At 69.6% G+C, this 10,417-nt stretch overlaps 1 protein-coding gene across 1 annotated transcript; it reads right to left on the minus strand.

Moving 5' to 3' along the window:
- Positions 1-94: 94 nt before the first annotated feature.
- On the minus strand, positions 95-3,675 carry LOC131574442 (ribonuclease H2 subunit C-like). Its single transcript, XM_058828910.1, has 4 exons — positions 3,489-3,675; positions 3,085-3,215; positions 2,851-2,970; positions 95-413 (listed from the first exon to the last, which is right to left on the minus strand). The coding sequence occupies exons 1-4, from the start codon at positions 3,622-3,624 to the stop codon at positions 366-368; spliced, it is 435 nt and encodes a 144-aa protein (XP_058684893.1). The 5' UTR covers positions 3,625-3,675; the 3' UTR covers positions 95-365.
- Positions 3,676-10,417: the final 6,742 nt, after the last annotated feature.

Consider the following 10,417-nt stretch of genomic DNA (forward strand, 5'->3'; position numbering starts at 1 on the left):
AGCTCATTAAACACCGCCTGGCCCCGCCCACACTGGCGCTGCAAACGCTTTATTGAGCAGGAAAGGGGCGGGGCTCTGACAGGCCCCGCCCACCGTGGGAGTGGCTTTGTGGCCCCACCCACACTGGGAGTGTCTTCATTTTGTGGGCGTGGCTTTGATGCCCCGCCCATATTTGGCGTGGTTTTGTTGTGGGTGGAGCCTCCTGAGAAGAGTTTTGGGTTTTTAATTAAAAGGGGTGGGGCTTCCATAGGCTCCTCCCACTCTGGGCGGGGCTTAAGGCACACCGGTTCTAATGGGCCCCACCCATTGGGTGTGGCTGGGTTTGTTAATGAGGTGGGCGTGGTTTATCCGGTGGGCGTGGCCGGTCATGGCTCCGCCTCCTCATCGCTGTCATCGGTCACGGGGGCGTGGAGCTGGGGGAGGGGCAGGGTGAGGGGGGGGCTCAGGGACCCCCCCCCCCCACAGCCCCAGGTCCTGAGACCCCCAAATGTGACCTTGGGACCCCCAAATGTGACCCCAGACCCCCCCAAATGTGACCCTGGGACCCCCAAATGTGACCCCAGACCCCTCCAAATGTGACCCCAGACCCCCAAATGTGACCCCAGACCCCCAAATGTGACCTTGGGACCCCCAAATGTGACCCCAGACCCCCAAATGTGACCCCAGACCCCCCCAAATGTGACCCTGGGACCCCCTAATGTGACCCTGGGACCCCCAAATGTGACCCCAGACCCCCCCCAAATGTGACCTGGGACCCCCAAATGTGACCCTGGGACCCCCAAATGTGACCCCAGACCCCCAAATGTGACCCCAGACCCCTCCAAATGTGACCCCAGACCCCCAAATGTGACCCCAGACCCCCAAATGTGACCTTGGGACCCCCAAATGTGACCCCAGACCCCCAAATGTGACCCCAGACCCCCCAAATGTGACCCTGGGACCCCCTAATGTGACCCTGGGACCCCCAAATGTGACCCCAGACCCCCCCAAATGTGACCCTGGGACCCCCTAATGTGACCCTGGGACCCCCAAATGTGACCCCAGACCCCCCCCAAATGTGACCTGGGACCCCCAAATGTGACCCTGGGACCCCCAAATGTGACTCCAGACCCCCAAATGGGACCCCAGACCCCCCCAAATGGGACCCCAGACCCCCAAATGTGACCCCAGACCCCTCCAAATGTGACCCTGGGACCCCCAAATGTGACCCCAGACCCCCCAAATGTGACCCCAGAGCCCCCCAAATGTGACCCCAGACCCCCAAATGTGACCCCAGACCCCCAAATGTGACCCCAGACCCCCAGATGTGACCTTGGGACCCCCAAATGTGACCCCAGACCCCCAAATGTGACCCCAGACCCCCAAATGTGACCCCGGGACCCCCAAATGTTACCCCAGACCCCCAAATGTGACCCTGGGACCTCCCAGATGTGATCCCAGACCCCCAAATGTGACCCCAGACCCCCCCAAATGTGACCCTGGGACCCCCTAATGTGACCCTGGGACCCCCAAATGTGACCCCAGACCCCCCCCAAATGTGACCTGGGACCCCCAAATGTGACCCTGGGACCCCCAAATGTGACTCCAGACCCCCAAATGGGACCCCAGACCCCCCCAAATGGGACCCCAGACCCCCAAATGTGACCCCAGACCCCTCCAAATGTGACCCTGGGACCCCCAAATGTGACCCCAGACCCCCCAAATGTGACCCTGGGACCCCCAAATGTGACCCCAGACCCCCCAAATGTGACCCCAGACCCCCAGATGTGACCCCAGACCCCCAAATGTGACCCCAGACCCCCAGATGTGACCTTGGGACCCCCAAATGTGAACCCAGACCCCCCAAATGTGACCCCAGACCCCCAAATGTGACCCCAGAGCCCCCAAATGTGACCCCAGACCCCCAAATGTGACCCCGGGACCCCCAAATGTTACCCCAGACCCCCAAATGTGACCCCAGACCCCCAAATGTGACCCCGGGACCCCCAAATGTTACCCCAGACCCCCAAATGTGACCCTGGGACCTCCCAGATGTGATCCCAGACCCCCAAATGTGAACCCAGACCCCCAAATGTGACCCTGGGACCCCCCAAATGTGACCCCAGACCCCCAAATGTGACCCAGGACCCCCCCAGTGTGACCCCACTCCCTCCAGTGTGACCCCTGATGTGCCCCAACCCCCCCTGATGTGTCTCCAGCCCTCCAGATGTGTTCCCAGGCCCCTCAGATGTGCTCCAGCCCCCCAGATGTGCCCCAGCCCCCCAGCTGTGTCTCCAGCCCCCCAGCTGTGTCTCCAGCCCCCCCAGATGTGCCCCAAACCCCCCCAGATGTGTCTCCAGCCCCCCAGATGTGCCCCAGCCCCCCCAGATGTGCCCAATCCCCCCAGATGTGTCTCCAGCCCCCCCAGATGTGTTCCCAGGCCCCCCAGATGTGCTCCAGCCCCCCAGATGTGCCCCAGCCCCCCCAGCTATTTCTCCAGCCCCCCCAGATGTTTCTCCAGCCCCTGCAGAGGTGTCTCCAGCCCCCCCAGATGTGCTCCAGCCCCCCCAGATGTGCTCCAGCCCCTCCAGATGTTTCTCCAGCCCCCCCGATGTACCCCAGACCCCCCATCCCCCCCAGATGTGTCTCCAGCCCCCCCAGATGTGCCCCAAACTCCCCCAGATGTGCCCCAGCCCCCCCAGATGTGTCTCCAGCCCTCCCAGATGTGTCTCCAGCCCCCCCAGCTGTGTCTCCAGCCCCCCCGATGTGCCCCAGCCCCCCAGATGTGCCCCAACCCCCTCCAGATGTTTCTCCAGCCCCCCCAGATGTGCCCAAACCCCCCCAGCTGTCCCCCAGCCCCCCCAGACTCACAGCCCGGGCGAGGGGTCCCCATTGCAGGGCCCGGGCCAGGCCCCGGCCGGGGTCGGGGGCGGTGTCAGCTCCCCAGTCCGTGATGGCCCCGAACGACCCCGTCACCGTCACCCAACCGGCCTGGGGGGGGACAGGGGGAAACGGGGCTGAGACCCCCCCAAAGCGGGGAAAATGGGGGGGGTCTCTGCCCCTCTGAGGGGGTTTTAGGGGGTCTCTCTCTCTCCCCGGCCTCACCTGGGGGTCCCCGGGCTCGCCCAGGGGGGGCTCTCCCGGTGCCCCCCCCCGCAGCACGGCCCCGGTGTAGCCGGGGGGCAGCGGCAGCTCCCGGCCCCCCAAGCGGCGCCCCCGGAACGAGGCCCAGAGCTCTGAGGGGAGCAAAGGGAGGCGGGCTGGGACCCCCACACCGGCCTGGGACCCCCACACCGGCCTGGGACCCCCACACCGGCCTGGGACCCCCCAAAACCCCCCAAACCCAACGCGCCCCCATCGCCACAGCCCCCCAGTGACCCGCGGAACCCCTCCCCGAGCTCCCCAAGAGCCCCCGACCCCCAAATCCCTCCCAAACCCAATCCCGCCCCCCCCCAAATGCAGCATCTCCCTCAGGATCGCCCCCAAACCCCCCCCTCCCCGTCCCTCACCGCCGCTGGGGCCGGGCCGGACCCGCAGGAAGGCGGCCACGGGCGCGGGCCCGTCGTGCTGGACGCGGCAGGGCAGGAGCTGAGCGAGGAGCGGCTCCGGAGCGGCCCCGGGGGGAACCCGGACCCGCACCGCCATCACTGAGGGAGGGTGGAGGGGAAGGAGGAAGTGACGTCATGAGGCGCCGGAAGCGGCATGGAGGCGTCCATGGAGGGGACGAACATGGCGGCGCCCATGGGGAGACAAGATGGCGGCACCGTACGGAAGTGGCGCAAGGAATGATGGGAGATGTAGTTCGGGGCCGGGGGGGCTTTCTGAGACACCCCCACCCCCCCCCTCAGAGCTCCCGGGACACCCCGAACCCTCTTGGACCCCCCAGGAACCCAGAGACCCCCACCCGTCCCTCCCCGGTCACGCGGGACCCCCGGACCCCCCTCAGACAGAGCCGGACACGGATTTTGGGCTTTCCAAATTCTTGGGGGAGGGGTCACAGAAGCCGGGGTGGGGGTGACACGTCACGATATGTCACGATACGGCCCGACATGTCACGAGACAGCCCGATATGTCACGACAGACCCCGACATGTCACGACCCCATGTCACGACACAGCCTGACATGTTATGATACAGCCCGACATGTCACGACAGACCCTGACATGTCACGACAGACCCCGACACGTCACGACAGACCCCGACACGCCTCCTGGTGCCGCCCCGCTCCAGCCCCTCTCGTCCCGAGACACGGCCCCGCCCCTATCGCGACATCTCAGGCCCCGCCCTCCCCCGCAGCAGCCGCGCGAGCAGCAGGACCCCCCCCCCAGCGCTGCCCCCGCACCCGCCCCTCCCCCCCCGGCCCCCCCCGCGCCAGCACCACCCCCCGGGGGGGGGGCGGCGGCCGCCAGCGCCCATCCCCCCCCCCGCCCCTCCCCCACCCCCGGGGGGAACCAGCAGGGGGGCGAGGGCGGGGGGAGGGGCGGCCGCGCCCCCCCCCAGCAGCAGGAGGGTCTCGGGGGCCCCCCCCCAGCGCCCCCCAAAGCGCCTCGAAGGCGCGGAGGGCCCGGGGGGGGTCCCAGGGGGGGGGGAGGGCGAGGGGGCGCAGCCGGACCCCCAAGGGCAGCTCCAGCGGGGGGAGGGGCGCCAGGAAAGAGCCCCCTCCCCCTTTTTGGGGAGCCCCCCCCGGGGTGAAAACGGCGGCGGCCTCCAGGGAGGGGGCAGGGCTCGGGGGGGGCGCAGGGTCAGGGTCAGCTCGGCCCCCCCCGCGACCCCCCCCCCAGCGCCGCCAGAGCCCCCTCGGCCCAGCCCCCGCCCCCCCCCAGCAGCAGCTGCAGCGCCAGAGCGGGGGGGGGCGCCCCCCCAATTTGGGGAGGGGTCCCGGAGGCGGGGGGGGGCTCCCCCATAATTTGGGGAGGGGTCCCGGAGGCGGGGGGGGGCTCCCCCATCATTTGGGGAGGGGTCCCGGAGGCCGGGGGGGCTCCCCCATCATTTGGGGAGGGGTCCCGGAGGCCGGGGGGGGCTCCCCCATAATTTGGGGAGGGGTCCCGGAGGCGGGGGGGGGCTCCCCCATAATTTGGGGAGGGGTCCCGGAGGCGGGGGGGGGCTCCCCCATAATTTGGGGAGGGGTCCCCTCGGTTGGGGACCCCCCCAAGGGCTCGAGGCGCAGCCGCAGGGGGAGGGGCACGGGCCGCCCCCCCCCCCTCCAGCAGCGCCGCCCCCCAACCCTCGGGTCCTGGGGGGCTCCGGGGGGGGCGGGGAAGGGGCGGGGGTCGCGGGGAGGCAGCGCAGGCTGCAGGGGGGGGCCGCGGGCAGCAGGGAGGGGGGAGCGCCCCCCCGCCGCCCCCCCCGGGCCCGTTTTGGGGAGGGGGGCGAGGGGCGCAGCGCGGGGGGGGCCCCAAAACCGCGGCCAATTTGGGGGGGCCCAGAGCGGCCGCCAGCGCCGAGTGGAGGCGACCCCGGTCCCGCACGTCGGGATCCGCCCCCCACCCAAAATCGGGGGGGTCCCGGGGCGGGGGGGGGCAGAGCGGGAACCCCCCAGAGGGGCAGGAGGGGGGCGGCGGCGCTCAGGACCCCCTGAGCCCCCCCCCAGCCCCCCCCCTCGGCCGCCAGCGCCCGCCGCAGGTACCCCCCGGAGCTGGGGGCGCATTTGGGGAGGGGTCCCGGGGGGGGCGGGGGGGTCGCGCAGCACCTTCAGCACCCCCCCGGAGCTGGGGGGTGCCCGGGGGGGCGGGGGGGCCCGCAGGACTTGCGACATCAAAGCCCCCCCGAGGGACCCCCCCCAAAACCTTGGCGAGCTCCAGCAGGTGCGGGGGGGCCGCGGGGTGACCCCCCCCCAATAATTTCCCCGCCGCCCCCCCCAGGTCCCCCCCGGGGACCCCCCCGAACCAGCGCCGGTACGAGACCACGGCCCGGCAGAACAGAACGGGGGGACCCCCCCCCAAAAACCCCACCAGCCCCCACAGCCACTCCCGGCCCCCCTGGGTTTTGGGGTGGGGGCTCCCCCCGCTCGCCCCCGTCCCCCGAAATTCGCGAGCAGAAGGCGGCGGCCGCCTCGAAACGGGGCAGGAACATTTCGGGGGGGTCCCCCGCCCCCCCCCGGGAACAGAGCGGCCGCCAAGTGGGGGGGCAGCGCTGGGGAGGGGCGCGGGTTTTGGGGTCCCCCCCCTCGAGGAGGCAGAGGAGGAAGAAGAGGCGCAGGGGTGGGGGAAGGGCGGGGTGCAGCGCCAGCGAGGCCAAACGGGGCCCCCCCAAACCTGACCCCCCCCGCAGCAGCTCGGACTGAAGCGGAGCCGGGTCCGCGCTGGCCAAAATCGGGGGGGAACCCCCCCCGGGAGCCCCCCAAAAGCCGGGAGCTGCAGCAGCTGAGCCCGGGCGGCCGGAGTGAGGCTCCAGACGGGGGGGGGGCCTGGAGGAGAGGGGGGGGCGTCAGAAATGGGGGGGGTCGGGGGGGACCCCGGGGGTTTGGGGGACTCGGGGGCGTCAGAAATGGGGGGGTTCAGGGGGGACCCCGGGGGTTTGGGGGGGCTCGGGGGGGAGGGCAGGGATTTGAGGGAGCCGGAATTTGGGGAGGGGGAGGGCAGGGGGGGGAGGGTCCCCGGGATTTGCAGGGGATTGAAATTGGGGGGGGTCTCGAGGGTTTGGGGGGGGGAAGAATCCCGGGGGTCCCTGGGATTTGGGGGGTTCAGGGGGGGGTCTGGGATTTGGGGGGGGTCCCTGGGATTTGGGGGGTTCAGGGGGGGTCTGGATTTGGGGGGGGGTCCCTGGGATTTGGGGGGGGGTCCCTGGGATTTGGGGGGTTCAGGGGGGGTCTGGGATTTGGGGGGGGGGGTCCCTGGGATTTGGGGGGGGTCAGGGATTTGGGGGGGGTCCCTGGGATTTGGGACTCACCGGGATCCGGCCCGGCCTCTTCCCAGGGATCCGCTGGATCTGGGGAGGGGGGGGGAAGGGATCAGGGGCTCGGGGATTCCCCAAACCCCCCCGGGGATCTCCCAGTACCAAACTGGGATTTTCTGGGATCCTTCCCAGTCCCACTGCGGGGTTCCCGGTCCTTACTGGGATCCACCGGGACCCTCCCGGTCTTTACTGGGACATTCCCAGTCCTTACTGGGACCCTCCCGCCCTTACTGGGACCCTCCCGGCCCTTACTGGGACCCTCCCGGCCCTTACTGGGGACACACTGGGACATTCCCAGTCCTTACCGGGACACACTGGGACCCTCCCAGTCCTTACTGGGACACACTGGGACATTCCCGGTCCTTACTGGGACACACTGGGACATTCCCAGTCCTTACTGGGACACACTGGGACGCTCCCGGTCCTTACTGGGACACACTGGGACGCTCCCGGTCCTTACTGGGACACACTGGGACGCTCCCGGTCCTTACTGGGACACACTGGGACGCTCCCGGTCCTTACTGGGACACACTGGGACCCTCCCGTTCCTTACTGGGACACACTGGGACATTCCCGGTCCTTACTGGGACGCTCCCAGTCCTTACTGGGACACACTGGGACGCTCCCGGTCCTTACTGGACCCTCCCGGCCCTTACTGGGACGCTCCCGGTCCTTACTGGGACCCTCCCGGTCCTTACTGGGACCCTCCCAGCCCTTACTGGGACATTCCCAGTCCTTACTGGGACACACTGGGACCCTCCCAGTCCTTACTGGGACACACTGGGACGCTCCCAGTCCTTACTGGGACAGACTGGGACGCTCCCGGTCCTTACTGGGACATTCCCAGTCCTTACTGGGACGCTCCGGTCCTTACTGGGACGCTCCCAGCCCTTACTGGGACGCTCCCGGTCCTTACCGGTCTCCTCCGCCAGCAGCAGCACCAGCGGCTGCAGCCCGGGGGTCTCCCGGAGGCGGCTCCGGAGGGTCCCGAGGCTCCCGGGGGGGCTCCCGGGGGTCCCGGAGAAGTTCCCGGGGGGGGTCCCGGGGGTCCCGAGGCTCCCGGGGGGGGTCCCGGGGGGGTTCCCGGGGGTCCCGGGGGGGGTCCCGATGGGTCTGGGGGGGTTCCCGGGGGTGTTCCCGGGGGTCCCGATGGGTCTGGGGGGGTTCCGGGGGTCCCGATGGGTCTGGGGGGTTCCCGGGGGTCCCGATGGGTCTGGGGGGGGTTCCCGGGGGTCCCGATGGGTCTGGGGGGGGCTCCCGGGGGTCCCGATGGGTCTGGGGGGGTTCCGGTGGGGTTCCGGGGGTCCCGATGGGTCTGGGGGGGTTCCCGGGGGTCCCGATGGGTCTGGGGGGGTTCCGGGGGTCCCGAGCCGCCGCAGCTCCCGCAGACACTCCGCGGCCGCCGCCGGGGCCCCCCCCGCGCCCCCCGGGCGCAGCAGCAGCGCCGCCAGCGCCGCGACCCCCGCCCGGTCCCCGGTGGCCACCAGCACCGTCAGCGTGGCGAGCAGCAGCAGCGCCCGGGGGGGCGCGGGGGGCGCGGGGGGCTCGGCCAGCAGCTCCAGCAGAGCCCCCCCGGGACCGGGGACCCCTCCCCAGCCCGGGACCCCTCCCACACAGAGCCCCGGGGTCTCCAGCAGCAGCAGCAGCAGCTCCGTCTGCAAATGGGGGAGGGGGGAAAGGAGGGGAGACCCCCCCGGATCGAGACTGGGGGGGGGGCGGAGCAGCCCCGCAAAGACCCCGAATTAACCCCCAAAAACCCCAAATCATCTTCAAAGAGCCCAAATCAACCCCAAAAACCCCAAATCATCCTCAAAGACCCCGAATCAACCCCCAAAAACCCCAAATCATCCTCAAAGACCCCAAATCAACCCCCAAAAACCCCAAATCAACCCCCAGAGACACCAAATCACCCCAGAATAACCCAAAATCAACCCTGAGACCCGAAATCATCCTCAAAGACCCCAAATCAACCCCAGAGACACCAAATCAATCCCAAAAGACCCCAAATCACCCCAGAATAACCCAAATCACCCCAGAGACCCCAAATCAACCCCAAAAGACCCCAAATCATCCCCCAGAATAACCCAAATCACCCCAGAATAACCCAAATCAAGCCTCAAAGACCCCAAATTCCTCTCAAGGGACCCCAAATCAACCCCAGAGACCCCAAATTCTCCCCGGGTGACCCCAAATTCTCCCCAAGTGACCCCAAATTCCCTCAGGTGACCCCAAATTCCCCCCGGGTGACCCCAAATTCCCTCAAGTGACCCCAAACCCCCCGGGTCACCCCAAATTCCCCTCAGGTGACCCCAAACCCCCCGGGTGACCCCAAACCCCCCCGGGTGACCCCAAACCCCCCCGGGTGACCCCAAATTCCACCAGATGACCCCAAATTCCCTCGGGTGACCCCAAACCCCTCCCAAGTCACCCCAACCCCTCCCAGGTGACCCCAAATTCCCCCAGGTGACCCCAAACCCCTTCAGGTGACCCCAAATTCCCCTCAAGTGACCCCAAAACCCTCCCAGGTGACCTCAAACCCCCCCCAGGTGACCCCAAATTCCCCCGGGTGACCCCAACCCCCCCAGGTGACCCCAACCCCTCCCAGGTGACCCCAAACCCCCCCGGGTGACCCCAAATTCCCCTCAGGCCCCACCGGCCCCGCCCCTCGCGCCCGTCGCGCACCTGATGACGTAACGGGGGGCGGGGCCGGCGCAGCGCGGGGGCGCGGGGGGCGCGAGCGCGGCCGCGAGCCGGCCCAGGGACCCCCCCCCGCCATGGCCGCGGGGGCTGCCGGGAGCTCCGTGACGTCACCGCCCGGCCCCCTTCCTCCTCTCCGTGACGTCACGCTCCCGCTACGGCCGCGGGAAGCGGCGGCGGGGTCGTGACGTCACGCCGCTCCCCGCCGTGGTTGATGATGTCACAGCTAGGGATGAGTGACGTCAGATGTCACTTGGCGTGACGTCATGGGGCGCGGGGTTATCCACAGGCGCTTTGGGGGGGTTCCTGTGGACCCCCAGAGCCCCTCCAGGACCCTGACCCCCCCAGTGTCACCTCCGTGTCCCCCCCCCCAGTGTCCCCCCCGTGTCCCCCCCCCAGTGTCCCCCCCGTGTCCCCCTCCGTGTCCCCCCCCAATGTCCCACCCAATGTCCCTCCCATGTCCCTCCCGTGTCCCCTCCATGTCCCCCCCGTGTCCCCCCCGTGTCCCCCCCCGTGTCCCCCCCCCGTGTCCCCCCCAGTGTCACCTCCGTGTCCCCCCCCATGTCCCCCCCCTCCCGTGTCCCCCCGTGTCCCCCCCGTGTCCCCCCCGGGTCGCGCTCCCGGTCCCGCCCCCCCCCCCCCCCTCCCCGGGGGCACCGGGGACCCGCCCGGACCTCACGGACCCGAGCGGGAGTGCCCAGGTGACCCCCCCGGGGGGGACACCGGTGTGAGGGTGACACCCCCTGAGACCCCCGGGGGACACCGGTGTGAGGGTGACACCCCCGGGACACCGGTGTGAGGGTGACACCTCCTGGTGACACCGGTGTGCAGGTGACACCCCCTGAGAA

This window comes from Poecile atricapillus, unplaced genomic scaffold, assembly GCF_030490865.1.
Source record: "Poecile atricapillus isolate bPoeAtr1 unplaced genomic scaffold, bPoeAtr1.hap1 scaffold_321, whole genome shotgun sequence".
NCBI classification, from domain to species: Eukaryota; Metazoa; Chordata; class Aves; order Passeriformes; family Paridae; genus Poecile; species Poecile atricapillus.

What these genes read in the sequence shown, in the direction of transcription:
- LOC131574442 (XM_058828910.1), bottom strand. Translation starts at nt 3,624, where the DNA reads ATGGCGGTGCGGGTCCGGGTTCCCCCCGGGGCCGCTCCGGAGCCGCTC. An exon ending in CCGGCCCGGCCCCAGCGGCG is followed by an intron (nt 3,216 to 3,488) that starts GTGAGGGACGGG and finishes TGCTCCCCTCAG; the next exon opens with AGCTCTGGGCCTCGTTCCGG. An exon ending in GCGAGCCCGGGGACCCCCAG is followed by an intron (nt 2,971 to 3,084) that starts GTGAGGCCGGGG and finishes GTCCCCCCCCAG; the next exon opens with GCCGGTTGGGTGACGGTGAC.